Genomic DNA, 27,890 nt, shown 5'->3' on the forward strand with positions numbered 1-27,890 from the left:
GATTCTACACACCAAACTCGGTTTCAATAGCTGCTATATTGATTACAATCAGACATTCAGATCGACTCGGCTGATGATCATCCTGCAACCCCTTTTAAGACCACCATGTATTCTTGTAAAGCAAAAAACCGAATAAGTTAATATTAATTTAATTAATTAAAATCCTTTTGTAATGTCTTAATTGGGCTGTTAAGGTACTAGATTTCAAGTAAAGACTCAGCGCCGAATAAACTAAACTAAATTTGTATGTTCATCAACAATAACCATGAGTTATTGAAATGCAAAAGCGAAGTCAGGTCGAGCCAAGAAACAAGTGAAGTGCATAATGAGTACAACAATGAGAATCACAGAGCCGCAAGCTTTTCATAAGCAGCCCGATAAAGGACCTGGTCGAATGAGCCGGGGTAGGACGGAGTAAAGTGCTTTTTCCAAAGGTGCCACAACAGTGTTAATGGCTGGGCACTCTGAAAGTGTTCCAGAGTTGCGTGTTATGGCGATATATTGCATGGTGCTGCAGGCGCCGCTAGGCAAATTGCTTTAAAAGTGAAACGCAGAGAAAAAATATACAAAATATAAAAAAATTGTGTTATGGTTGAACAGTGCTATTACGATGATTAGGTACATAAATAAAAAGCGAATGAAAACCGCTACCCTTTGTGAGAATTTTACGGTGTTTTTGGCCTCAAAAACGAACTCGTTTCTTGTCGACAATTTTTGGCCATATAAGGTTTTGTATGCAATTGTTTTGTATTTTAAATGCTCAAACATCTTAGCTAACTTAATCTAATTCAGCTTGTTCATTTAGTTGTGCTGGTGATTTCCGAGCAGCTGCAGCAGTGGATACTGCACGTCCGGCTGCATTCGAACATCGATCGGTGGGTCCGAGATCTCGGAGCAGGGCGAGCAGCCACAGTTGGCGGGCACCTCGTGCTGTAAGCGAAGGGGAATGTGAAAGTGATTTCCAGGCAGACGAATCTATGTATAGAGGATATGCTCACCCTTTGGCTGTACGTGTGACCGTCTTGGCAGACCATTTTCACTGAGATCGGTTGGTAGGACTTGATGCTGCAGCAGGTGCAGAACTTTTCGTGCATGTCGGTGAGGCTGTTGTACTTGGATCCGGACGAGCAGGCACCCTGGCAGTCGGTGAAGCCCTTAATGGGTTCGGCATTGACACAGATGCCATGTCCGGACTTGGGGAACTTGAGGATTTCCTTGGTCTGCGACTCGGCCAAAGACACAGGCAGGCAAGTTGCTAACAATTTTCTCAAATAAGTAAAAAACTGCGTACAGAATTGATGATTCTACTCACATTTATCCTCCACCATTGGTTCCAATTTGCAGCGCTTGCAGCAGCCCTCCTGGTACAGGAGATGGGACAGGCAGCCGGTCACATCCGGACAGATCTCCTTCGAGGAGGTAACCATCAGCTGGTTATCCTTCTTCAGGCAACTGTAGAGCGTGCAGTTGTCCGCCGACTTCCACTGATCATTGACGCCGTACAACTTCTGCTCGAACACACAGGAGGATTGGATGCATTTGCCACAGCACTTGCTTTTATCCACGCTCTGATAGCTAAAGCCAGGAGCACAGTTCGTAGAGCACAACTCCAGAGTGCTGAGCACCTGTGCATTGCCATCGGGGCCATACGAACAGGTCTCGCGCTTGCACACATCCTTGGCATGAGTCCACTTCTCGCCCACTTGCTTGGTGAACTTTGCGGAGTCATCTAGCTCGTACTGGACAATGCACAGATTCTTCGGCGGCACTAAAAGTGAGAATAAATGTTGACTGAGCAATTAGTTTAATCTTGCTATTTGGTTTTTACACTCACCACAGGAGTGGGTGGAACAGCAGGCGTCGACTTCCTTTGTAGTCTTCACTTCGTAGAATCGCTCTGGACAGCTAATGGGCGCCTTGGGGCACAGCTCTGTCTGGCAGACGATCTTCTGCGTGGGACAGCAACCCTCCTCAATCTTGACTAGCTTCTCGCCAGGCAGCAGCTCCCTCGGCGGCTTCAGTACCTCGCACTCTTCCTTTGGTTTGCATTCTACAGAAGATTGATAATGGTTAGTGAATGTTACCTGCGGGTCAAGCATCGTATCTTACCGCATATGTATTGTGGGCAGCCATTGACATCGTTCTTCTGCTTCTTAAACTGTCCCGGACCGCAGATGGGCATCATAGGTGCCAGGCACAGTTTGGCAGGATCCTTGGGTTCCGGCACACAACGATACCTGGGGCAGCACTCCTCTTTGGTAACAATTATCTGCGGCTTGTAATCCTCGGCGCATATGTTCTCCTCCACTTGGCACTTCTTCTGCACGCACGACGTTTTGCCGTTCTCATCACACTGGCAGTCGGTGCACTTGTCCTTTGCCCACTTTTCTCCCGGCAAATGTAAACCATCGTCGCACTTTGAGCAGGCTATCTCCGGCACACACTTGCCGGCATCCATTACCTGCCCGGGGGGACAGAAGCAGCCTTCGAAGCGCTCCGAGCTGATGCACATCTCATCGCTCTTCACCGTCTGGATGACGGTCTGACTCTTCAGACTTACTGCATCGTACTCGGACATGGCCTTGATCGTGTCGCAGGTCTTGGCACAGCCGCAGGGCTCGTAGACCATATCGCTGGGACACTCATAGGGACACAGCTGCGGCCTTCGCCACGTGGTGCAGATGCCGTGCTGGTTGCACTCCTTGGCATAGGCAGCCAGAGCCACACAGACTCCTTGTTGAGTGTTTCCCGGCTTGCAGATATCCTGCTGGCACGCGGACACGTACGCAATGGGGTCCACGACCAGCGGACACTTGCCGAACAGCTCGGCGTTGTAGAACTGCAGACAGGGATCCTTCTCCGGCGGCAGAGGGATGCACTGCTCCTTGGGCACATCCTCGCTGAGGCACTCTTGCGCGTCGGTGAGTCCCAGCTTGGGCTCGTCGGCCTGCCAGCTCTGGATAGCGTCCACTCCCGGCTTTTTCTTGGCCGGATTGGGCTGCAAGTCATTGGCCGCGTTCCCGTTGCAGTCCCCGCAGAGGCCCTCCATCTTGCTGCCGTACTTGATGCTGGGCACGCCCAAAGAGAAGATCAAATCCTCGAACGAGGCAGTTAGTTCCACATGGGACTCGGGCAGGGAAAGCACCAGTTCCTTGCCCACCACCTGGCGCAGGGATATCCAGCTGTCCTTATAAGGCATCCGCTTCACCTCGAAACCATCGACCAGCACCTGAAGGGATTTCGGCTTCTGTGGCACCCTCTGTACGTGGATCACATGATCCCCATTGAGAATGTGCAGCGACTTGGCGCAGCTGCCGCCTTCGACGGGACTGCTCTGGCCCACCTTCTTGCAATCGTCCATGCTGACGTACACCTGGAATGTGTGGACGCCGGGCAGGACAACATCTCGAGACAGCAGATAGGTGCAGTTGCCGTTGAAGCTGAAGCTCTTGCGATCGTAAGTCATGTAGTTCGAGGCTCCCATGGCATTGCACACACAGTCCTTGCACTCGGAGATGGGCACGCAGTTGGGTCCCTTGCGGACGGTGCCCTCCGGACAGTAGCAGCCCGGGAAGCAGGTGTCGGGCAGCACGGGGCAGTCATCGCCATGGATGTTGTCGCAAGATGGCTCGCAGCGTCGCTTGTAGCAGTCCGTATGCACCAGAGGCGACGGGCAGCTGATCTCGCACTGAGCCACCGCCCTCCACGTGGGAAGCTGAACCAGCGGATTCACACTGAGGCACTTCTTCACGAAGCTCTCCAGAATGTTGCACTTGCAGGCGGCTGGGTCTCCGCCGTTGGCCATCATGCAGTCGCAGGCGGCCTCGAGGCAATAGTTGTTCAAGAACTGCTTATAGTTCACGGCCTTGTGGCAGCGCGCAAAGGTGGGATGGCTGTGGAAAGAGAAGTATCGATACAGTAACGACATGGATCAGGATCAACCATGGGACACTCACTGAATGATATTGCACAGCTGCAGGGCCTTTGCCTGCATCTCCCTAGAGCACTTAAGATCACCGCACTGATCCTTGGGCACTCGCTTGTCGTACCAGCTGTCGCCGAACTTCTCCGTATTGGCGATGATCTGACCCTCAGGCGAACGCTTGTCATCCCGGGGATTGCCATTGTAATAGCCGCACAGGCCGTCGACAGTGCGTATGAACTTGGAGGAGATGCCCACCTTGACGATGCCAATGTCATCGAGTTGAACCCAGAAGCCGTACTTGGTAGAAACAGCCAGCAGAGTCTTGCCCGGCTGGGAGACCACAAACGAGGCCTTGCAGATGGGCGAGTTGATGAGCTGCTGGACCGTGAACTCAAACCCATTGAACTTGAGCTTCAAGTGGGGCAGGAGGATCAGCTCATTGCCGGCCTGAATGTCCTGGATGGTGATCACTTTGTGACAGACCTTTCGCGACTCGTCAGTGCACTGCTGATGAACTGTACAAACGTGTCAAAAAGTTAATTATTTTCATTTTGATCAGTGATCAATCCCTACCCGATATGGACCAGCTTCCGTTGTGTATGTCCCTGGCCAGAATGTGGCTGCATGGGCCGTACTTGAAGAGGGTTCCATCGAAGGTGGTGAAGCTCTTGCCGCTGATCTCGCAAACATCGTCTTTGTTGGGCCTGAGAACACAGGTGTACTTCAGGCAGTCGCCCGCCTTTGCTGTGCTCATGTCCAGCTCCACGTCGTACTTTTCCGGGCACTTGGGCTCCGTGCAGGTGACCGTCTCGTTCTTGTCCACCAGCTTGCTGGGTATGGGCACACAGGTGAACTCGTCGCACTGCTCCTCCAGCTGGAAGTCGAGCTCTTGGGTGGGCATCGACAGCATCTGCTCCTTGGAGGATACGAACTTTGTCTTGGTGATGGTCACGCCGTCATCCACAATCGACACCTGCTTCGAGAAGCTAAACATCTTCGACATCTTGCGCGCCTTCTTCTCAATGATTTTGATCTTCATTTGCGGAGGACAAACGGGAGCAGGACAGGTGATGATCTCAGCTGAGAGGCGAGAAATTTTCTTAATTTGGGGAAATTCCTACAGTCTTTGGGAATCTACTCACTCTCATTCTTCTCCCGCTTAATGTCGGGCTGAACGGTGAATGAATCGCTGCAACTGGAGTCCTCATCGTCCGTACAATCCTGGACACCATTGCACCAGAGCACCTCCGGGATACAGTCGCCACTGGAAGGACACAACCTCTGCTGCTTGGGACAGGGCTCGCACTTGCAGAAGCAATCGCTGGTGATCACCGGACGCAATTTGGCATCCTGACAGGGCGCACACTTCTTGGGCTTGCAGTTCTTGTGGCCGCCGAGGACACAGACACACTCCTCGCAGGCGGAGTTCTCGAACTTGTTTCCAATCGGGTAGCTAACGTAGTTCTCTACACAGGGACACAGATTGTGCTGCACGCAACTGTTGCCATCCCAGAAGAGAGACGGCTGGCTCTGGCAAGGGCAGTCGCTGGTGCTGGACTGGGGACCTGCAATGCCATCGCAAATGTTGCACTTTGTGGGTGCGCTGGTCTCGACAGGCACTTGACGCTGGATCTCAGCTGGGAACACAAATTAGAAGCATTAAAACTCAACACAAGTAAAGGCATACTTTGGGTTGCGGCTTACGATAGGGTTTAAAGCATCCCAAGGGTTCGATGCGCATGTTTATGTTCCTCTCCCACTTGGCTGGCACCACCTTGAGGAACTGCGTGAGTATGGGCGTCTTGAAGTGATGTCTGCGCTCCGTGTCCCCGTCAACGTTGGCCTCAAAGATGCGCGGCTGCCCGGCCGGCGAGAGCACCGTGTTCCAGGTGGGCTTCTTCTTGGAGAAGAGCACCTTGTAGCCGGTCACCCAGCCATCGGGGCCGCCCTTGGTCACAAAACCAGAGATGTTTCGAGGCTCCAGGAAATCAAACTCCACGAATTCGTTCGGGGTGTTGGACAGAGGGCGCCAAGACAGGGGCGTCGATAGCTTCAGTAGATCCAACAGTGCCGGCTTCTTGGCCGTCTTGGGCAGCTGCCAAATGCTGCTCGATTGCACCTGGTCTGCATACATTTTTCCTTCATCCACACCCATCTGGTCGATGCACTCCATTTCCTGCAAGTGCTCTGGATGCTCCGTGCTGGTTGGAGGAATGGAAACGGTGGGCTTCGGCTCCTCCTTATCACCGCACACCAGCAGCTCCACACGCATGGCAATGGAGCCATGCCATTTCAGGGGATAAATACGCAACGAGCTCGCTTCAATGGGGATCTTGAAGAGGGTCTGCACGGGCGCTCGGGAATCCAGGGGGCCGTTGAACATCTGCGGCTTTTCTGTCTCGTCCACCAGATAGTGGTAGGCTATGCCGTCATGGCTGTGCAAGATCTGCAAGTAAAAAGGGTCAGAGACTGCTGAGCATTAGGAGTGGAGGAGGTTTCGCTCACTTTGAAGAGCGTCACGTAGTTGTCAAAGTCGGGACTGCCCGCCATGACCACTCCATAGAAGGGCTCTGGGCGGCCGAAATTCAGCTCTAGATACTGCATTTGGTCGTTGATGTTGGGTGACCAGCTGCCCCTTGGATGCTGCCTGGTGAGACGAGCCTTGCTCGGGCCGTATTCGGGGGCGAGCTGGGAGCTGGCATTGAAGATGCTATCGGGCACCGAGTGAGGGCCATTCTCGATCTTCGGGATGAGTCTAAAAGGAAAAGGACATTGAGAACAAATAAAGATTGAGCGATATTAAGCGATCTGTTACCGATCTGAAGTGCAGTGCAGTGGTGGGGTAAGGGTGACGGGGTAAATGGGCACAAGAGGCTCAACCTCAGGCACTCCCTCTAAAAGTACAAGGATATCCACAGATTAAGTCATGAATGGCCCAGGTGCGAGCTAAGCCCTCACCTATAGGTTGCTCCGGGATGGGATCCGGCTTATTTGGCACACAGGTAAAGGCATTGTCTATGCACTGGCAGACTTCAAACTCGCCGAAGACGGGTTTGTGGGGCTGGACGTAGTGCTCGGCCTTGTCCATGCAGGGGCACTCGTCGGCATGAACACAGGTGTCCTCGTCCCGCCAGTACTTAGCCAGATGGTGGCAATCGGGCCGTTGTTGGTCCACGCATCCAGGCTTGCAGTGCTCACCGGGCTGGCAGAGACCACGTTTCCGCAGGATGCTGCCGTAGTAATGGCAGGTGTGTTCGCACTGATTGGCACAGTCCGTCCAAACCTTGCCCTCGGGGCACTGCTTGATAGGCTCCAACTCGGGCTCCGGCTTGGGCTTCTTGCCACAGCTGGGCTTTAGCTCCTGGACAGTGGCGATGTGGTCGCAGATGAACATGGTGGGATTGAACATCATGTACTCGCCGCAGGTCTGCTCCACGTAGATCCAGCCTCCCTCCACCCCCTTGGGCTGGCAGTGAAGGAACTTGTGGCAGTCCCCGGGGAAGTCCTTGTACTCCACCACGCCAGCATCGCAGGACAGACCTATCTGAGGCCGCTCTGTGGGCTTAGGGGCGGGCGGCAGTGGCTCCTGCTCGCACTGGCAGAAAGCGCGCAGCTCGTAGTCGTGGCACTTGCCAGTGCACCGCAGGCCGTCCTCCAGGCTACAGACCACGTTCTCATCCATCTGCTCGGGCGCCTCGTGGGTATCCTTAACCCGACACTCGACCTTCGTCATGTACTCCTTTAGGCAGGTGCCGTAGACGTTCTCTAGGCGATCGTAGCGTGGCACCTTCTCCTCGTCGTTCAGCCGCACACTCTTGTCGGAGGCGTCCTTGTCCTTGTCGCACCATCTCGTCCAGCCCTTGACGCACTTGGTCTGATTCTGTGTGGCCAGTGGCATTGCCTCGGTGGTTCCCTCCACGAGTGGAGCGGAATGGGCGGGCGTGGTGGGTGTGGGCTGGTTGCACTTGACACCGCTGCAGATCTCCTTGCGCTTGGAGCAGCGACAGGTGGCACAGGAGTCCGTGTAGGTGACGTCGCCCTCGTAGTAGGTCTTTCCGTCCCGCACCGTGCACACGGGCTTGCACTCGGCCTTGGGCACGCACTCGCGGTATGTGTCGTTCAAGTAGATGAAGCCATCGTCGCAGGGTTTGATGTGGCACCCCTCGAGGCAGTTCTCCCTGTTGCACATGCGCTCCGCGATACCCTGATCCAGGAAGTTGTCGCATGTCTCCACGGCGCAGGCCGGAGTGCAGGACTTGTAGTCCGAGCAGTGGGGATCACATTGCATGGCTGAAAGAGTTAGGGCCGAGACCGGTTAGCTACTATCCGAAATGGTAAAGAGTCCTCAGCTACTCACGACAGAAGTGCTGCGATCGCCAGCGAATGTTGATGCCCTTCTGGGCACAGGCATCCGCATAGGCAGCCATCGCCGTGCAGAGACACTCGCAGTCGCCTCCCTGATCGCAGGCGCACGTATCGAAGATGCAGCGTTTCCAGTAGCGCTCCAGCGGCACCTCCGAGTGGCACTGCGCAAACAGCTCCGACTTTAGTGCTCCGCACTTGAGCTGGGCCCAGGTTTCGCGCTCCGGATGAGCCTTGCAGGCGTCGATGGGAGCCACCGGGGCTGAGCAATGCGGCTGGAGCTTCCAGGCATGTCCGAAGAGCATCGGGCTGGTCTCTAGACCCAAAGATGGTGTCTGCATGTCGTCCAGTCCGTTGCCGTTGTAGTTGCCACACAATCCGCTGACCTTGTGGCGCCACTCGTTGCCCAGCTTCACGTAGACTCGAGTGCCCTCGTCCCATTTGACCTGCAGCTTGAGGGGAATCACCTCGACTACCACGAATACTCCCGCCTTGTAGATATGGAAGGCATTGTGTCCCTTGGAGTTGACGCTGTCTCGCAGCTCTAAATGGAAGGATAATGATTACTACAGTGGCAGTTGGGCAATTTATCCTTCACTCACTCTTAATGGGCGTCTTGTTCGGATCCGTGCTGTAAGCGGAATCTGCACTGAGAACCAATGACTCCTGAGCATGGCCAGTGAGGGAAATCTCCAAGGATTTGGAGCAGGTCACACCCATTGTGCCACAGAGGACATTCTGTATGGTTATGCTGAAGCCATCGCCATTTTCGAAGGCACCCTTGGCGAGGACGTAGTCGCAGGCTCCCTGGAAGTCAAAGTCGTGGCCATCGAAGGTGGTGAAGTGCGAGTCTCCCCACACACTGCAGGTGGACTCGCAGCCGTTCTCCGAGCACTTCCAGTTACCCGCTTGACACACGCACAGGTTGCAGTCCTCCTTGATCTTCTCCCCGTCGTCGTAGCTCTTGCCGGCGTGGTGGCACGAGCAGTTGGTGGGCAGCACACAGGACAGGCGAGAGGTGTCGTACACATACCCCTCCATGCAGACACAGCCGGGCAGGCACTCTGACGAATCCGCCACATACTTGTCCATATTCTTGCACGTCTTCGGCTCCTTGGGGGCGCACTTTGTGAACTCGGCAAACGGTTGCTTGGAGCACTTGGATCGCAGCTCGGACGAGGGCGGATACTTGTCCTTGTCGCCCGGCTCGGCATCCTGGCAATCCCAGACACCGTCCTGGCATGTGCATAGATCGAGAAACTTCTCCCCGGGGCGCACCTCTTTGTAGCCCGGCCGGAAGGACATGCCATCGAAGCTGCAGTGGCACTTCTGCTTGGGCACACACTCGCCCTGGTCGTTAATGTACTCACCGTGCGGACAGCGGCAGCCCTCGACGCACTCCCGATTGCAGCTGCCCTTGCTGGGCAGATCATCACACGTGAGGGCACATCCATCGCCGCACTCGTCGAAGATCTGACCCATCGGACACTTCACAGCTGCGGGTATGGATGGGTTAGACTCCGGAGTTGCTGTTGTTTATTCTGCACTTACCACACTCCTTGACCGTCATGCGCCAGCCCGTCTTGACACCCTGGCGCATGCACTCCGTGCCATAGGCGGACAGGATGGGGCAGAAGCACTTGGACAGCTCGTCCTTGCAGGCGCACGTGTCGTACAGGCAGTCCTCGTAGAACTGCTCCGGCTCCACCATGAAGTGGCAGTCCTGAAAGATGTCCTGGAGTATCCAGTCGCAGTGCTTCTCCGCCTGCGTCTTACGCTCCGGATTAAGCGTGCACGGATGGGGGCCCTGATGTGTCTCCGCCTTGAACTGGCACGTGTCCTTGGTGCGCCACTTGTCTGCAAAAGGTTCCACGGCGGTCTCCACATCGCCCTCGGGCGTCAAGAAATCGTCCTGCGTATTGGAGTTGAAGGTGCCGCACAGGCCCTGTGTCTGGCCCCGCCAGCTGGGCGGGGCGTCGATGTATACACGTGACACGCCGTCCCACCAAACGCGAATGCCGTCGGCAAACTCCACGGTGAGGAAAGTGGAGCTGGCCCGCCGGATCAACACCTCTCCGAGTCCCAGCATCTTGGGCAGCTTGGCAATGGGCTTGTCATTGATGATGGTGGTCAGGCCCTGGTCCAGTTTTATCACAGAGGGCGTGCCATCCCGAAGGACGAAGCGAATGGTCACCGACTTGGTGCAGGACGGATCATCGGGTGCGGCAAAGTTCATGGCCTCCGAGACGGCGCCCGAACAGGGCACGTTCTCGGCCTCCACCGACATGTTCTGCGTCTTCAGCAGATGGTACGAGCACTTGCCCATGAAGTCGTACCGCTTCCCGTCGAAGGTCTGGTAATGCGGGTCACCGATGGCCCCGCACCGAGCACCGCACTTGTCGTCCGTGCACCGCCACTGGCCGTTCTTGCAGGTGCAGGTGTTGCAGTTCTTCTTCACCGTCGACTCCGGCTTGAACTCCTTGCCGCGCAGCGTGCAGGGACACAGCTCGCGGGTGATGCACGCGTCCTTGTACTGCACCGTGCCCTCGGGACAGAAGCAGCCCTCGTTGCACGTGTCTCTGGTGGGCGACAGGGCCACGTCTGAGTCGCAGGTGGGCTCCACATTGGGGCCGCAGGCTTGATAGACCCGCCCGAAGCCGCAGCTAATGGCTGAAATGGTACGCGGAGTTGTAAGGAACTCCTATAAATCGCATCTATCTTTCAGACTTACGACAAATCTCCAGATTGCGCCAGCCATGCTCCAGCTTGATGCCCTTGAAGCCGCACTCCTTGGCCAGCATGGCAATGGCATCGCAGTTGCAGCTCTCCGGGTGCTCCCGGTTGGCGCAGTTGCAGTAGTCGGCCATGCAGGTGCGTATCAGAGCCTCGTAGTTGAAGGGCTTGATGCAGTCGCCCAGCTTTTCGTTGGCCAGGAGACGCTCGCAGACAGAGACTGCCTTCTGCAGCTTGCTCTGCTCGCAGGACTCCATGCCAAAGTCCAGCTCGGCGCTGTTCTCCACGAGGCACATCTCACTGTGATCCTGGACGCGCCAGGCATCGGCGAACGCTTTGACAGTCTCCAGTTTCTTGCCAGTGCGAGAGACAAAGTCGGTGTTGGGATCGCCGTCGAGGGAGCCGCACAGGCCACCCACTTTGCCCCACATCTGAGGTCCGGCCTGCACCGAGACATACTGATGGTGGTCCCAGTCGAGCTTGAGGCCCACCGACTCCAGATCGATCTGCACATGCTGTGCCACGGGCATCACCTTCATGCCCATCACTTGGACGGACATGGGCAGCTTCTTGATGGGCGTGGACAGCTGAATGGTTCCATCTAAGAGAGTTTTCTATGTGAGGAATATTTCACCCATTAAGTACAGAATCCTTACTCAAATTCTCAAAGGTGTAGAGCACCGACTGCCAGAGCACCTTCAAGGTGTGAGCGCAACCATAGCCGGAACCATAGGGACAGGCCTTCAGAATTATGTCAAAGGTTCCCGACACTTTGTCCGTGATCAGCGTGTGCGAGCAAGAAAGAGGTGCCCTGCGGGAAAGCAGTTATCCGACTGAATCATCTTATCATCTTATCTAAAATGAACTCACTTGAACACCAATCCATCAAATGTTTTCATGTTGATGCCTCCCCAAGTGGTGCAAAGAGCGGGTCTCGGGGTCTTGTCTATAACCACATCCAACTCGCTGCTCTGGTACAAGGAATACCTTCCAGGGGTTACGACAGTCTCCTCCGACGACCACCATTCCTGTGGACATATCAGAATATCAACGAGTGTCAGTGCAGTGCCCCTGGAGCACGATTAACATACGCTTCGTCGCTCCATGTCCCTGTACTTGGCCAGGAGGGCCAGTAGCTTCTCCCGCTCGGTGCGTATCTCATACGCCATCTCGCCGCTAAAGCCGCCATGAAACACGCGTCCTGCCTGCTGCGTCACCTTCTGTGTGGACGTGCTGGAGCGGATGGTATAGCCAGGGCTGTGGAGATTTAACACTCATTCGACTCAATTGTTTTGCAGGATTCAATTATTATTAGCTTAGCGGCATAGTGGTGGCAAGAAGTTGATTCTTTACTTGAAATATTCGTTTAAATTTGCTTTACAACCCAACCATCACCTCTAGTAAAAACAAAACCAAACTTTCTCGCGTAAAAGTTATAAATAAAATTCCATTTAGGGACACTCACGAAATATACACTTTGGAAGCGGCGCGGGAAGATACTGTCCCCGCTGATAGTTGCACTTGTACTCAATGTCCAAGCGTCCTTGCACTTTTAGTCCGGGCACCTGGGGACAGTTGAAGGTGCACCGAGCCTCCTCCATCTCATAGGCGCACTTGTAGTTGCCATTGAAGTTGGTGTTGGTCACATTGCAGGAGGCGATGTCTGCGCGGAAGCGAAGCATTCAGAGATTGTAAGAGCTGGTGGGAATGGTAGTTCTTTGTGCACTTACTGTACTGACAGTGGGCACCGCGGAACATCTTGGAGCACTGGCAAACATTGAAGCTGATGCACTGGCCGCCATTCTCGCAGGCAGGTGCACAAGTGGCTAAATGGAGCAGAGTGAGAGAGGAACCATTCGGAATATGGGATCTACTTACGGCCACAGTCGGGGGGCTTGGACAATCCGGTCTTGGTGTGTACCCACTGGCCATCGCGGCATTCAATGTTGGTTATTCCACTGCCGTCGGGGAACTGGAATCCCCGCATACATTCCGCATGGCAAACACTGAAAAGAAGATGAGCAAATCGAACACACCGCTTTTCGTTCAAAACTCACTTGTTTTTGCAAGAGACCTTCGAGTTCTTCGGAGCCTTGGGAAACGAGGCGCACACGGATTTCTTCTGCTGGCACGCGACTCCGAAATAGTTCTCGGGGCACTGACAGACGCCCGCTGAAATGCAGATGCCATTGTTCTGACAGGCTGGCTGGCACAGGGCCTGGCAGGGGGGCACTACGGAAAATATGGAGTTGCCGATGATCCAGCCATCGTTGCTGCAGAACATCTCCAGCACTTGGATGTCCTGGCCGAAGCTGTATCCAGCCGGACAAGAGACTTTGCAGCGACCATTGTGGCACTCGGACTGCACGTTCGGCGGCAGCTCCAGGACTGAACACTTTCCGTACGCAGCCAGAGACTGTCCGGCGTGTCCGTAAAAGTTCCCTTGATTGCTGAGCATGAAATTCTTAGATGAAAACTGATCAGGATTATCGATTATGTCTGTACCTACCCCTTGCCGAAGACTCCGAATAATTTGTTCACCAACACACCTCTGAAGCAAGAGTGCATATTAGAGGATAGACAATGGACCAGATGATGCTTCCACTTACCCGTAACCTCCGGCATTGGCTGAAGTCTTGATGCCACCACCGTATCCTGCTCCCACACCTCCTCCACCAGAGCCAGCGTAACTGTACCGGGTGCTGTAATTTGGTATATAATTAGATCTGAACTTGGGCACACATCCTCCTTATCTTGCTTCCTTCCGATTTATCATTACCTCACAGCGGGTGCATTCCGCAGCGAGAAGCTTATGTGGCGCTCGTCGCGGCCGACTTCGTTATCGACGGCATCCGGTACGGCCTGGACGAGGGGGCTAAATATGCGAATATTCCAGATAAACAATTAAAACTAAGCGCAATTTAAGTGCGACTCACAAACATATTTGGCATTGACATAAAGCAAGGGAAATGGACGTTCTTCAAAAGGTTTTAAGGGTCAAGCACTCAAGGACATTGTCCAACAAGGACAACATTGTCTCCAAAGGATTCAGAGTTAAAAAGTTGTCCACAATTTTTCACTTTGGTTCACAATTTTTGTTGGATATTGTGGATCCTCCACCAAACGGATAATTCACTCACTTTATATCCTCGTCATCCTCATCGTTCATCACAAGATCTCCTTCCTCGGCCCACACATGGCTGATCAGGAGCAGCCACAAGGATGCATAAATCACTTTCCCTGTCATTCTGGCAGGACTTTTGAGTTCGTAGATTCTCAACTGCAAGCGACACTGGTAATCCTTTATCCTGTAGAGTATCAACACTGGTAATCCATTATATCCAGGACACTGCGACTAGGTCCTTCCTTGGCACTATGATTTCTCACTTGAACACTTATTCACTCAACACTTTTACACTTTTGTAGATATCCACGAGACTTGAAGACACTTCCAGGCAACTGCGCGATCGCGACTGATGATGCCAGTGGCTGGGGAACGCCTTTTATAGGCCCCCAGGCCCACGCCAATCTCCATTTTGTTGCTGGAGGGTGGGCTTATCAAAGAGCTTGGGATTTCTGGGGTCAAGCCCACCACTTTATCCGGAACGCGCAAAAAATTCACTTTTCTTGAGCTTATCGGCTGGGGGGACTGCTTTAAATAGCTTCGCGAATGTATCTAAACTGTGCCAAGTTGAGGCAGAGGCTGAGGCTGAGGCTGAGGCCAATGCCTGGCTGATAATGCCACTTCCCGTTTGGCCTATGTCATAACTACATATCCAGCCCACAGACTCGAGGTTCTGCCAAGTCGAGGGAGCCACAATCTCTGGTTACGTCGCCATTCCATTTATCAATAATGCAAAACATATGAATGGAAAATACGTACCACATTTACGCAAAAACTGCCATTGAACTTGAATAGTGCCGCGAGAAGAGATTAAACTACAACCCAGGCCTTGCCGGCATTTCATTGAATGTTTTATATCTGAACAGCTCTCTATTTGGAAGTTACTTTTATTGCTCTCAAGCAGTACAGCAAAATCGGATGTCCGATGCCCCTTAACTTATAACAAATCAAGGAGCTTCACAAGGAAGATGGCCCCACATCGATGCCAAACAACAGCAAACATCCAATATCTTCAGAACATTTGCCGCTATGAATGGGAAGGCAAAGTAAGTTGGAGTGGAGCTGCGGAGTATTAAGTTCAAATCCAATTGGGGTCCCAGTATCAGGCCAGCTATGTCAAGCACCACAGCCAGTAACTTTTCTTTCAAGCTCTAATAATCCTGTGACTCTGGCAAACCCATGAGAAAGATCTAGAAAAAAGCCACAGCATTTACTGCAGCAGCATGGTCAATCAGCGCATACATATATTTTGTATTTGTATCGCGTTTCTGTAAAATTGTAAATTTAATTGAGCAACGCTTTTTCTACATTTTCGATTCGAATTAGATTTAACATTTTTCAAATTAATTATTTATCGTTCGTTTCTATCGAAGAACTGTCATCACAACAACAACAATTGAGACCGACCAATCACAGCAAAGAACGGTTTGCATCTACGCGGCGCTAGGTGGCGTGGAACAAATATTTTATTCGCCACAAAAATACGGCAGGCAGCGCGCCACCCTTGCAAGCGACGCTAGGTGGCGTGGTTAAATGTTTGCCAATTAAATGAATTAAAAGATGATCGTTTATTTTTTAGTGCTCGTCAGCTGTTTTCAGACAAGGATTATCACAGCCCATTTGATTATGGTGGATTTTGAACTCTATTGCGGTCTAGATTGAGCGGAAACAATTTGTAGGTAAATGCCGAGGTGCAAATACTACTCCACATATGGTTGAACGTCGTGCTGCTGGCGCACAGCCTCAGTCTCGGCTCCCACGGCGCAGGCCAGCAGAGAGTTGACCGTCTGCTCCTCTCCTGCCTTGTAAACATAGCCGTTGGCCTTGTCGATGTGATTGCGTAGTCGCAGCATGCTGTCCGTGCTGAAGGAGTCGAGCAGCTGGAAGGATACCAGGGCATAGTCCTCCACCATGGAGCAGATGGCCTCGTTGAGCTTCTGGTACTTGCGCATGGTGGGGTCGTCGTCCAATTTCTCCAGCAGATACTTCAGATCCAGCACGTCCGTGTAGTAGTCCACGTTGAAGTGCAGCCTCGACTCGTGCTTCCGCAGCAGATCCGCCTTGGAAAGGACATTCACATGCGGCAGGCTCATCCTCATCATGGTGTTGAGCGCCATCAGCAGCGTGGCAATGAACTTGGCCGGCTCCGAGCAGTAGTGCGAGTCGATGAGATTCACTGTGACCAGACTGTACCGCTCCCGCTCCAGGCGCTCGAACACCAGCGCCATGGCATTGTGGTGCGTGTACAGCTCGACTTGTCCGGGGCAGTCGAACAGGAAGTAGTTGTGGGTGGCGCTCAACTTGCGCAGAGCTGGCAGTAGCCAGTCCTCCATGTGCTGCTCCAGGTACTCGGCGCAGTGCATCAGGGCACCGTTGGGCCCCAGCTGCAGGTGCTCCATGCAGTCCTCTGCGGTTATCAGCTCCATAACATTGATGACCGGCTCGTAGGACATGTTGTCATTTGCGGGATCCAAATTGACGACGCCCACCTGCCTGCCCAGCTCTCGGTAGAACTTGTAGGCCTCGTTGCAGTAGGTTGTCTTGCCGGAGCCCGGCGGGCCTATAATCAGCTGCCCATAGCGGGGATTCTCCACTTTCGCCTGCGTTTGGAAACGTTGCAACATCTTTGTTGTCAAAATATGTAAATAATAGTCATCGACGGGAACGCTTAACCCATTGTCGACCACGGGTGTATTTCGTTTGACGCATGAATATTGTGAAACGTTCAGGTGGTTACGTGGTTACGTTTTGATTTAAAATAATGATCTACGAGAAGAATATGAAAACTGAATTATTTGATGCCGATCGACTCAAGTTGTTCATCTTTTTAAATAGAGGGGAGTTAAGAGGAGTTTAATGACTGTTCTTTCCTCGGTATATTTACGGTATTTCTTGAAGATGAGAACGGTATGTTTCTGAGGGGCAGACTGTATATTTTATCGAAAATCCGCGGTCACACTTGCTGCTCAGTGTTTTCATTTTTCGAAAAAAAAAAGTCTTCAATTAAACAAAGTCTCCCAATTAAACTTAAGCACAAAGTTATACTACCCGCAATGGCTCAACCTCAACCACCAGCCTACGAAAACAGTGAGTGTGCCTGTCAAGAGTATCAGCGCATTAGGTGCTTCACAATTTCACCAACTGACTGTGACCACAGGGGAATGAGTCAACCTGCAAAAACGGTAAAAGCAGAAAGCAATCGCCGGAAGCGCCATGATTATGCCCATAAATGGGCAGGAGCTGTTCTCGTTGGCGAGCGCTGATTAATGGGAGGAGGGAGACATCGGCGTCTATCTCCCACTCCCATGTCTTCATGCAAAAAAGCAAACAACTCCGCCGCCGACGCCGGCCGGCATGAGGAGAGGCCGCACCCTGTTTTTCCTACATCTGTGAAATATTTTGTGTCTGTGCTTTTGTGTTCGCTTTTATGATCCTTGGTATAGTTTATGGTTCGTTTAATTGCAGAAAATATCTATGCAACGCTGCCGCGCACCCAACGCGGCCAGCCCATTGTCTTGGGGGCCGATCCCAAGGGCAAGAACTTCCTCTACGCCAATGGCAACTCGGTGATCATCAGGAATATCGAGGTAAGTTGATATTTTACGCAGCATATTCGGACGTACTCCTGCCTGCCTGCCATCATAATCTATGGCATTTTCCATGCCGAATGTTTTATTTTTGGACAGCTGCAGTTTCTGGTCTTATTCCTCCCCTGCATCTGTGTTTGTGTCTGTGTCTGTCCGCTGCTGGCAGCTGTTCTATATTTATTTTTATACAATATACGCCGTGTAGCCATCCCAGCCTATTCCACAGGCCGGCAAAAATCATACACACTCTCGCTACACAGTCCACACGGACGGAGAGACGGCCAGAGAAATGTTCTTGTTTGTGCCGCCCACGCATCATCATAATGATGGTGATGTTCGTTTGGGTCGCTTATTAATTGAGAACTCAGTTTTGTTGCCCCAGCAAAATGATTGTAAAAGTGATTTTTCAACTATTTTCCCCTGCTTCTTTGCGCCCTGTAGAACCCAGCCATCGCCGATGTCTACACGGAACACTCGTGTGCAGTCAACGTGGCCAAGTACTCGCCCAGCGGCTTCTACATTGCATCTGGCGGTAAGTGTACCATTGCAACTTCACACTTGGCTTGGACGCTGGCTTCTGGCTCCGCGGCGCGCAGTGGAGCGTGCAGAAGCCGTACCGCGACCAGCCAGATGAGTCACGTCACACCATAAGCGTTCGTTTCTCTGTGTGCCGTACCCCATCATTACCATAACTATATTTAGTGCCCATCGGCTGGGTTTCTTTATCTTATCTTTGCTTTTTTCTTTCGTTGCGGTTCGGATTGTTTTCGTTTGGTATACACTCAAAATTCCCCTCTTATTACCCACTCCAGACGCGTCGGGCAAGATACGCATTTGGGACACGGTCAACAAGGAGCATTTGCTGAAGAATGAGTTCCAGCCGATAGCAGGACCCATCAAGGACATCAGCTGGTCGCCAGACAACCAACGCATTGTGGCCGTCGGCGAGGGACGTGAACGTTTCGGCCATGTCTTCATGTCGGAGACGGGCACATCGGTGGGTGAGATCAGTGGCCAGTCCAAGTCCATCAATTCGGCAGACTTCAGGCCGGCCAGGCCCTTCCGCATCGTAACTGGTAGGTAGAAACAAAATCTGATGGAAATTGCAACTAGTAATTTGAAAATCTCTCCGAAACACAGGCAGCGAAGACAACACGGTGGCCGTGTTCGAGGGACCTCCGTTCAAGTTCAAGATGACAAAGCAGGACCACTCTCGGTTTGTCCAGGCGGTTCGCTACTCGCCCGATGGCAAATTCTTTGCCTCGGCCGGCTTCGACGGCAAAGTCTTTATCTACGACGGCACCAGCTCCGAGCTGGTGGGCGAATTCGGATCGCCCGCTCACAAGGGCGGAGTGTACGCCTTGGCCTGGAAGCCGGACGGCACGCAGCTGCTCACCTGCTCCGGTGACAAGACGTGTCGCCTCTGGCAGGTGGAGTCCCGCGAACTGATCAGCGAGTTTGTGATGGGCGCGACTGTGGATGATCAGCAGGTGAGCTGCCTGTGGCAGGGGGACAACCTGATAACTGTGTCGTTGTCGGGCGTAATCACCTACCTCAACGTGGAGGATCCCAGCAAGCCTCTGCGAGTGGTCAAGGGCCACAACAAACCCATCACTGTGCTGGGCCTGAGCGACGACCGCAGCACCATCTACACGGGCAGCCACGACGGTGTCGTGACCAACTGGAACTCTGGCAGTGGTGTCAACGACCGCATCACGGGCACCGGACACGGCAACCAGATCAACGGCATCGCTGCTTGGGGAGACTTTGTCTACACCTGCGGCATCGACGACAGCCTGCGCCAGTTCAGTGTGGAGGGCAACTCGTACACGGACTACGTGGTGAAGCTCAACTGCCAGCCGCGCGGACTGGCCATCTTGCGAAGCGAGAACATCGTTGCCCTGGCTTGCGTCAAGGAGCTGACTCTGGTGCAGGACCAGAAGAAGATCTTCTCGCTGCCCATCAAGTACGAAGCCAGCTCCATTGCCGTCAACTCTGAAACCTCCGATGTGGCTGTCGGCGGCGATGATCAGAAGCTGCGCATCTACAGCCTGAAGGACGGTGCCCTCGAGCTGAAGGCTGAGCTGGACCACCTGGGCGCAGTCACGGATGTATCCTACTCCCCAGATCTGAAGTATTTGGTGGCCTGCGATGCCCATCGCAAGGTGGTGCTCTACTCGGTGGAGGAATACAAGGTGAGGATTTGCAGACAGAGGCGTCTGATACTGAATTTACTGATGGTTTTTTCGTTTCGCCTTTAGCCTGCTCACAACAAGGAATGGGGCTTCCATAGTGCTCGTGTCAATACGGTGGCCTGGTCGCCCAACTCGCTGCTGGTGGCCAGTGGCTCCTTGGACACCACCATCATCATTTGGTCTGTCACCAACCCAGCCAAGCACACCATCATTAAGAGTGAGTCCCGCCAACAATTTTACCAAGTCATTCCTATAATTTTGTATTCTTCCCCTTTAGATGCCCATCCGCAGTCGCAGATCACTCGCTTGGTCTGGCTGGACAACAACACTGTGATCTCAACTGGCCAAGACTGCAACGTCAAGGTGTGGCACGTGGAAACTATTTAGATCACCCTCTGAGCGCTAAGCGGGAGAGCCAAGCCAAGCCAAGCATATTTTTATACTTATCCATGGGGAGTGCCACTAGCGCCCCCTTGGCTTCATTTCATTTCAGTGCAACAGTTTACGTTTAGCTATTTATGTCCCTGCAACTACCCACCCCCCATTTGTCGTGTCGTCTTTAAATTTAAGTCCAAAGTGTTTGCTAATCATCATATCATTGATTCAGATCTGTTTTGCCTCAACCGTTCAGCGTCTTTCGATTGTGTTTTCTATTTTGAACACCTTCCTTTTGTACTACAATTAAAAGAAACACAAGGATTAATTATGTAAAGTACGCCAGCGTACATAAATTATTGTATTATGAAATGAAGTAAACTAGTTTTTGCATAACCCGTTGTACTCTCTGGGGACCCATCCTGGGATGGAATCGGATCAGCTTCTATATGGTCTATAGCCTATAAACACACACACGTCGTCATCTTTTGGCTTCTTATAAATTTATTCTTTCATTTTATTCTGATTTGGTTTAGTAGGTCCTTTGCCTTGTCTTTTTGTGTGCAAGTGTTTGTGCGTGCGTGTGCGTGTGTGTGTGTGTGTGTGTGTTTGTGTTTCTTGGTGTATAATTACAATATTTATAAAAAACTTTACTTAATTTACTAGAATGTGTAGGTGCGAGAGTGTGTTCGTGTATGTGAGCGTAAGGGAGAGAGAGGAGAGAGAGCAAAAGTGAAAGGGAACGTAAAATTCTGTAATTTGAGAGCCCCGCTGGTGGCTCGCTGTAAGCTCAACAAAATAAAGATTTGTCCTAAAATAATAAATTATAATAAGTAAATTAAAGAGTGTATGTGTGTGTGTGCGGGCGTGCGTGTGTGTTTGTATGTGTATATAGAAGACGAAAAAACGAATTGCGCTAAGTATCACAGCCGGGTCTAAGACGTTGGTTTCGTTGCTTTTTTGTTTGTCGGTGGGGGATAAAGAGTTCCATATGTATATGCATGTGTGTGGGTGTTTCCAGTGTCAGTGTGTTTGTGTTTGTGCATCTGTGCATGTCAGCATTTTCAGCCGTTCAACATTCGAAATTCGAAAACATTTCCACCACCAAGAGCTAAGTGCCCGCCACCGCACTCGTATCGCCACATCCCGGCTCTCCATTGCTCGCCACGGCCGGCTCCCGTTCGCTTTTGATGTCTGGCGGCGCCTCTTGAGCCAAATCCGAGGAGGGTCCAGCATTCGAAGCGGATTCCGCCACGGCAGCTGCAGCTGCCGCCATCTGAAACTGATTGGGTAGAAAGAGGTACGGACTGGACATAGTTTCTCTCGGGCTTTGTCCCTGTCCTGCACTTCCCAAAATATCGCCGCTGGTCATCGTGTGGCTGGGCGTGGGAGTGGCCGTGCCAGTTGACAGCTTAGCGACACGCTTGCGTCGCGCTTCGTTTTCGCAGGGCGAGGGCGCTCCAGGATGGCGGTAGCTGACGTGCTTCCGCAGAGCATCCTTGCTGCGGGACACATGTGAGCAGACATTGCAGGCGTACCTGTGGATAAATGAAGACTAAATCGTAAATCATTCCTCGAATGATGTTCAACTACAGCTACAACGATCTTTCTTAAAGATCTTTTCCACAGACATATATTGAGAGAGTGGCAGAAAGCCAAAACTGGAGTAGAGAGGCATAATAGTGCTTGGGGAAGGTAGCGTGGATGTATTCCTTCTACAGTTCTCCCTAAATCATTCTCTATCCGAGCAACAGCAGTCTTCTGCATTTTAACATGTTGTTAACATAATGTTAGGTGGTTACCGCTCGCTGTTACCACTCGCTGCAACTGGTCGCTCGCTGTTATGATTCCCTCTCTCTGTTATGACGTGTGGACTTGTGGGAAACTGTACAGCTCTTGAGAACCGAGCAGTGGATGAAACACTGAACTACATATGTATACCGCTCGTCATTGCACTCCTACCATATCTACAATATCCAATCCACCCTCCCACTAACGTCCTTTCGATGTTCTTGCACTCACTTCCCCATCATCTACTTACCGCACATTCTGATGAGTCTCGAGGTGCACACGCAGATTGTATTGGTTGCTAAGCTGCTTGTGGCAGATGAAGCAGGTGGCGTAGAGCTTGGAGTTGGACGGCGGCTTGAGGGGGGCGGAGGCCAGCTGCTTCTCGCGATCGGCGCTCAGGGAGAGCAGATTCGGCTCCGACTTGGCGCTGACCAGAGCCATGCCACCAGCTGTAGCTGCTGCGGCTGCGGCCGCGGCCGCCTCCCGCTGATACTGCTCGATGTGAAGCTGCAGCTTGGCGTGGTCCTCCGCGGAGATGTAGGGCGAGGAGGCGACGGCCTGGCTGTGGTGCATTTGGGCCGCCTGCTGGGCGGCGGTGGGCGTGACAGCGCAACTGTAGAGCGGAGGCTTGGTGGTGTACATCTGGTTGGGCGTAAGGGGATTTGAGTAGCTGGCGGAGGAGCACTTGACCACCGGCAACTGGGGCGAAAAGTGCGCCATGGCCGGAGGCGCCAGGGTGATGGGTGAGGTGGCCACAATGGGATTGGGGACCGAGCACTCTGTGGGGCTTTTGTTGCTGTTGCTCGCGGAGTTCCTGAGGCTCTTGCCCAGCTTGTCCTGCCGCTTGAGTTCCTTCGGCGGACTGTCGCCCTTCAGCCGCTTGGCCCCGAAGCAGTCGTCCTCCTCCTGCATCCCGCTCTGGTACAGCTGGCACTGCTGCTGGTACTTGGCCAGCAGCTCCGTGGTCTTGTTCAGCGCCGTCTGCGAAAAGTTCAGTGGCTGCGGCAGCAGGCTCGGATAGAACTGCAGCGACTTGAACAGGTTCTCCAGGGGGGAGGCGGTGGCGGCGATCATCGGCCCTGCCGCTGGACCCACCGATCCCAGTTTGTTGGCCAGCAACGGGGTGCTCAGAGCGGGGCTGGCATGCTGCGGCAGCGGCAGACTCGGAGTGGAGGTGGGTGTGGGTGTGGGCGTGTGTGGGGGGGGGGTGGGAGCCGGCGAGGGTGTGCCATGATGCTCGAACTCCGAGGACTTCTCGTGCGGTGGCTCCATATAGGAGTGGGCTCCGCCCTTTGCCGTCTTGGGAAGCTGCCGGAGGGTAGAGTCAAGGTTAGCAGAAGGATTCGGAATAAGATTATGACGAGGCAGCACTCACATTGTTGTTCTGGACATCCGCCAGTCCCTTGATGCCGAGTGTCTCTGCCAGATTGAGGAGCATCGGTATCTGCTCCTCGTACACGTTCACCTCTCCGGAGTACATGAACGTGAGCAGCGACACGATGGCCCCGAAGCTGGCTCCGGGTATGATGATCACCGGGTGATTGCTCGCCTCCAGGGCCCGGAATATCTCCATGAAGAAGCTGCTGCAGGCACTCAGCACCACCCGGTGGGCACGCAGCTGCCGTCCCTCCGCCGAGATGGTCACATCCGTCAGCTGCGACTGGTCCAGCAGCACGGGCAGAGTGCTCAGCAAACTGGTCTGGAAAGAAGAGATCATAGGAGAGAATCTGAGCGTGAGAGATGGAGAGCAACTGGGTCACAAGATCATAAAAATACACTTGCCCAGGGCAGGACAGGACAGGACAGGACAGGGCAGGGGAGGCAGGGACTCTTTCCCAGGGATAGTGGATCTGCACTCGATGCAGTTCTGCTCTTCTGTCCAACTTTTAGATTTACGCTCGCTGCAAATTCTTTGGATTTTGGCAATTGTCGCGAAGCTTTTCATTTATTTGACATTTTCTCCGCACCGGCCCTCATCTCACCACACTCCTCCCTCTCCCCCAGCTGCTATTTTGGACAGCCTTTGGGGCTGCCTGCTGTACGAGTACGAGTGGCTGTAGTAAACATCGACAACACAAAATTGTCACTATATGAAAATGCGGAAAACTATGTGTGAATCTGTATGTGGATCGTGGTGTGGTGTGCTGTGTGTTTTTGGATGGATGGTTCCGCTATATATAGACGGGGTGACATTTCGTTCGCCCGACCAGACCATACCGAACGATGTCCAGTCCAGTTTTTATGAGCGACGCTAAGCCCCCAGATAAAACCTCAGAGAGAGAGAGAGAGAGAGATGCAGAGGCATTTCGATGGCATTGCTCATAGATAGAGTCATATATTTCCCTCTACCTTGAGGCTTTTCTATCTATTTGAATACCCTGGAAGCTTCAATCTTTAATCCTTTGGGACATCTGTCATACCTGATGATTGTGCCACCTGAGGCAGAACTGCTGCTGGTTATCATTGTGCTGTTGATGCTGCTCGAACTGATGCTGCTGCAGTTGAAGATGCTGCTGATGTTGCTCTTGCTGTTGCTGCTGTTGCTGCTGCTGCTGCTGTTGCTGTTGGTGCTGCAGTCTTGCATTTGTGGTATTTACATGTTCCATAATTCATCTGGTGTGGATCACATATGTGTAGGTGCGCTGCAAGAGGGGTGGAAGGGGAGGGAAAATTCGTTCATTAGTCTCTAATGTATGGCAATTACTCTTTCATTCATAATGAATTCATGATGAGGGGCATCTGGCCCCACTGCTCCTCGTTGCCCACTCAATTTTCACTCAGTTTTTGTTTTCTCGCCTCTCATAATTTGTTTGTTTGTTTGCCTTTTGGCTTGTTTATTTATTGAACATTTTGTCACACACTTTTCGTGTCGTTTCATTCCGCATTTCGTTTTATTTCGTTGCTTTTTAATAGACCCGAACACCACGCGGCGTATACGTACTATGTATGTCGTAGCAGTTGGCTTATTACTCATACGCCGCGGCATGCCAAGGGGATTCGAGCGTTGGATACCTTGATATCAGGCCATATCTATGTATCTATGGATGCATAGATAATTCTGGATAATCCTTTTCCATTTCATTTGCAAGTGGCAGGAGCAGGAGCAGGAGCCGAGCCACGTTGCTGTGGAAAGGTTAGCTAAAAGGTTGCCTGCGCATATATCTCTTAGATGGATATGAATATAAATATTCCCTGCAATTTGTATCTGTCAGCGCATCGTTGGGCATCAAGAAAACAATCACCCAAGCATCACGGATGCCATCGGAGGATAGAGAGAGAGAGAGAGAGTCGCACAGTTGACGAATCTAAATTACAACAATAAAAACCCACACGCACACACACACCACACACCACACACACACACTGCACACCAGAGATTGTTTCGTGTTTTGCTTGCTGGCAATTAAATTAAATTTATTTAAATAAAATAAGTTTCTTGGCTATCCTGGCCTGGCCTGGCCTAGCCTGGGACTGCTCTGGTTGTGGTGGTTGGCTGGTTGTTGCTTCTGTGGGTTTCTGGGTGCACTATAAATTTGGCAATTTCCATTGTTCGGATTGTTCTGGGTATGCTAGCTGGGATGGGGATGGGGATGGTGATGGGGAGAGGGAGAGGGGGCTGCAGTGGCCACTACACAATCAGATCTCATCAGACTTTTGTCCGAGGGCTATTTATAAGAAGATCTCTTTGCCTCGGTCTATGCTGCACTGCAATCCATTGGAGGCCCCCCACCTCCGTGCCGAAAAACAACCCAAAGTGACAAGTCCGTGTCCGAGGCTGTGCCCGTATTGGTGTCCACATCTCTGCCAGCCCAGCATGCAATTGTGGCTGGCTGGCTGATGTTGGTGTTTGTTTCTGCTGCTGCTGCTCTTGCTGTTGCTGTTGCTGTAGACGGACGGAATTTTCTTCATTCCATTATGTGTGCACATGAGACTGAATCGCATCTAAGCACTGCTCTACGAGTATTGAGAGACGATGGATGCTGTGGAGGTTGCCTGACGCCTGACGCCTGATGCCTGGTGGGGCACAATGGCTGGGCTGCTGGTTCGCTGGTTGCTGGTTCGCTGGGTGGGGCCCGCTGTCAAAAGGGGGTGTTGGTGGTGGTGCGACAGTGCGGCCTTTTTGGCGCTCGTTCACACAAGAAAGTGTCGTGGCAGAAGGCAGAAGGCAGCCTTCTTTTTCCGTAACTCTTTGGTATTTCGCTCAGTTTTTACTTGATTTTCCGAAATTAGTTTTTCCTAGCCTTTTCGGCGCAGTTCTGATTCTGCTGATTCCGCTGATTCTGCGACTGCTGTTGTAGTTTTTAAATAGCCATCCAAAAAATAAAGATCTGTGCTAAACGCTCTCGCCAGGCTGTCTATTTTGATTTGTTGTCCAAGTGCCTTGGCTGCCTTTTGTCTCCGCCATCGTCAGCGATTTGTTCATTCCACCTCACCTCATCGCACGGAATCGCTTCGATCACTTCAGATCTCTCCAACGCTGCCTCAGCTTTTAGTTCTGCTGATGCGTAATATTTTACACATAATCACTCATCCGCCTCCAAGCAGCAACAAAAGTGAGCAACAGTCAAGCGAAAGAAAACACATTCCTAAGCTCATTTTGCTCATTTTGCTCATTTTGTTGTTCTTTAACTTTCATTTGTTCCATGAAATGGGGCGCACATAAATTGTGTCCACTTTTTACTGTTGGGTATTTAAATTTCATTATAGAATTCGCACACACACACGTGACATGTGTCTGTGTGTGTGTGTGTGTGTGTGTTAGTGTTTGTGTGATTCACGCGTAATCCAGCAGCAGCCCAGCACTGCCTCTGGGGGATGGCTAATAATAGAGAGCTCTGCCCTGGCCTAGGTCCAAGGAACCCTTCTCCGACATGCCGCAGATCCTCTTCACAGGTTGAGTTTTATGCGCTTAATGGACCCCTCGTGGCAGCTATCAAATGAAGTGTTACTCATCGTTTTATCTTATTTAGTGTGTGTCTTTTTTTATTGCCCGTCGTTTGGTTTTTTAATATTCCGAAATACTCTTTGAAAATACTTTCGACACTCTTTTCCAAAGGTTTTCCTTGGCCAGTTCTTGTTCTGGTTGCACAATTGATTTGTACCAATTATTGTGTTCGAAGGAATCCTTCACATTCTCGTCGTTGTTGTTAGGATCCCCCTCCCCTGTGGCGACGACACGTTTCGCGCCCGCTCCGAAGTGCTCCCTTTTTTCCGATTCCGATTCGGCCACAAATCTGTCACCCGCTGCGCTGCGCACCTTTGTTAACCGTTTGCTGCTCGCATCTGAAATGAAAAGATCCGAAAATGTTTCAATTCTTTCGGTTTTAGTTGGAGATTTTCTATTTTCCGAATGTCCATCTCTTCACCATTTTTTTCCCTCTGGCTTTGGCTTTGCTTCTGCTCTGGCTTTTGCTTTTGCTTTTGCTGATTGTTGTTGTTGTTGTTGCTGTTTCTATTGCTGTTGCTGTTGCTGTTGCTGTTGCTGTTGCTGCTCCTCTTCTGTGGCTGTGTGCTGTGCCATTTGTTTAGTCCATTTGAATTTGAATCCGAGTGGCTCTCCTCTCTGGCTCGCTGTCGTTTTTCGCAGTTTGTCGCCCGATTCCATGTTCTTTAATTAATGAGGAGACAGCGCCAGAGAAAAGAGAAATCTCCGCAGTTTTGTACTCGCGATCGCGCCTCTTGGCCAAATTAATTGGCTGCCCCCAGCAGTTAGTTAATCAAAACATTTGCTGGTTGGAAGTCATCATCGTGCGAGTGCCCCATCCACAACCACATCCGAGGCAGGAGCTGTGGCCAGT

General features: G+C 52.1%; 4 protein-coding genes across 5 annotated transcripts; 1 reads left to right on the plus strand and 3 right to left on the minus strand.

The window, feature by feature from the left end:
• Positions 1–728: 728 nt before the first annotated feature.
• LOC117892948 (hemocytin) lies at positions 729–14,497 on the minus strand. Its single transcript, XM_034799270.1, has 27 exons — positions 14,161–14,497; positions 13,800–13,895; positions 13,630–13,722; positions 13,530–13,571; positions 13,078–13,470; positions 12,899–13,026; positions 12,751–12,846; positions 12,482–12,683; positions 12,112–12,277; positions 11,891–12,048; positions 11,677–11,831; positions 11,019–11,621; positions 9,839–10,957; positions 8,890–9,783; positions 8,283–8,831; positions 6,884–8,215; positions 6,741–6,819; positions 6,431–6,680; positions 5,630–6,371; positions 5,068–5,562; positions 4,499–5,005; positions 3,957–4,440; positions 2,110–3,893; positions 1,835–2,050; positions 1,313–1,768; positions 999–1,255; positions 729–930 (listed from the first exon to the last, which is right to left on the minus strand). Exons 1-27 carry the CDS (start codon positions 14,265–14,267, stop codon positions 802–804), a joined length of 11,532 nt encoding a protein of 3,843 aa, XP_034655161.1. The 5' UTR covers positions 14,268–14,497; the 3' UTR covers positions 729–801.
• A 1,197-nt stretch (positions 14,498–15,694) lies between these two features.
• On the minus strand, positions 15,695–16,793 carry LOC117894736 (GPN-loop GTPase 2). Its single transcript, XM_034801934.1, has one exon. It carries the CDS (start codon positions 16,766–16,768, stop codon positions 15,845–15,847), a length of 924 nt encoding a protein of 307 aa, XP_034657825.1. The 5' UTR covers positions 16,769–16,793; the 3' UTR covers positions 15,695–15,844.
• A 280-nt stretch (positions 16,794–17,073) lies between these two features.
• Positions 17,074–20,629, plus strand: LOC117893721 (actin-interacting protein 1). Its single transcript, XM_034800410.1, has 7 exons — positions 17,074–17,231; positions 17,610–17,731; positions 18,173–18,263; positions 18,544–18,807; positions 18,872–19,926; positions 19,993–20,143; positions 20,204–20,629. Exons 1-7 carry the CDS (start codon positions 17,198–17,200, stop codon positions 20,311–20,313), a joined length of 1,827 nt encoding a protein of 608 aa, XP_034656301.1. The 5' UTR covers positions 17,074–17,197; the 3' UTR covers positions 20,314–20,629.
• Positions 20,630–20,769: 140 nt separating this feature from the next.
• On the minus strand, positions 20,770–27,380 carry LOC117893720 (modifier of mdg4). 2 transcript variants are annotated; one of them, XM_034800408.1, is made up of 6 exons: positions 27,350–27,380; positions 24,650–24,734; positions 24,513–24,616; positions 23,468–23,791; positions 22,343–23,400; positions 20,770–21,839 (listed from the first exon to the last, which is right to left on the minus strand). In XM_034800408.1, exons 2-6 carry the CDS (start codon positions 24,696–24,698, stop codon positions 21,413–21,415), a joined length of 1,962 nt encoding a protein of 653 aa, XP_034656299.1. In that variant the 5' UTR covers positions 24,699–24,734; positions 27,350–27,380; the 3' UTR covers positions 20,770–21,412. The 2 variants fall into 2 exon arrangements, with proteins under 2 accessions (XP_034656299.1, XP_034656298.1); XM_034800407.1 differs by having other exon boundaries at positions 24,513–24,734.
• Positions 27,381–27,890: the final 510 nt, after the last annotated feature.

This window comes from Drosophila subobscura, chromosome J (assembly GCF_008121235.1).
Source record: "Drosophila subobscura isolate 14011-0131.10 chromosome J, UCBerk_Dsub_1.0, whole genome shotgun sequence".
NCBI lineage: Eukaryota > Metazoa > Arthropoda > Insecta > Diptera > Drosophilidae > Drosophila > Drosophila subobscura.

Excerpts from the sequence above, each read along its gene's own strand:
- LOC117892948 (XM_034799270.1), bottom strand. The coding sequence starts at position 14,267 with ATGACAGGGAAAGTGATTTATGCATCCTTGTGGCTGCTCCTGATCAGC. Across the intron at positions 12,684-12,750 it reads CGGTGCCCACTGTCAGTACA|ACATCGCCTCCTGCAATGTG; the intron begins GTAAGTGCACAA and ends GCTTCCGCGCAG. Across the intron at positions 11,832-11,890 it reads TTTGATGGATTGGTGTTCAA|GGCACCTCTTTCTTGCTCGC; the intron begins GTGAGTTCATTT and ends GCTTTCCCGCAG.
- LOC117894736 (XM_034801934.1), bottom strand. The coding sequence starts at position 16,768 with ATGTTGCAACGTTTCCAAACGCAGGCGAAAGTGGAGAATCCCCGCTAT.
- LOC117893721 (XM_034800410.1), top strand. The coding sequence starts at position 17,198 with ATGGCTCAACCTCAACCACCAGCCTACGAAAACA. Across the intron at positions 18,264-18,543 it reads CTTCTACATTGCATCTGGCG|ACGCGTCGGGCAAGATACGC; the intron begins GTAAGTGTACCA and ends TACCCACTCCAG. Across the intron at positions 20,144-20,203 it reads CAAGCACACCATCATTAAGA|ATGCCCATCCGCAGTCGCAG; the intron begins GTGAGTCCCGCC and ends CTTCCCCTTTAG.
- LOC117893720 (XM_034800407.1), bottom strand. The coding sequence starts at position 24,698 with ATGGAACATGTAAATACCACAAATGCAAGACTGCAGCACCAACAGCAA. Across the intron at positions 23,792-24,512 it reads TCAGGTGGCACAATCATCAG|ACCAGTTTGCTGAGCACTCT; the intron begins GTATGACAGATG and ends TCTTCTTTCCAG. Across the intron at positions 21,840-22,342 it reads GAGACTCATCAGAATGTGCG|GTACGCCTGCAATGTCTGCT; the intron begins GTAAGTAGATGA and ends ATTTATCCACAG.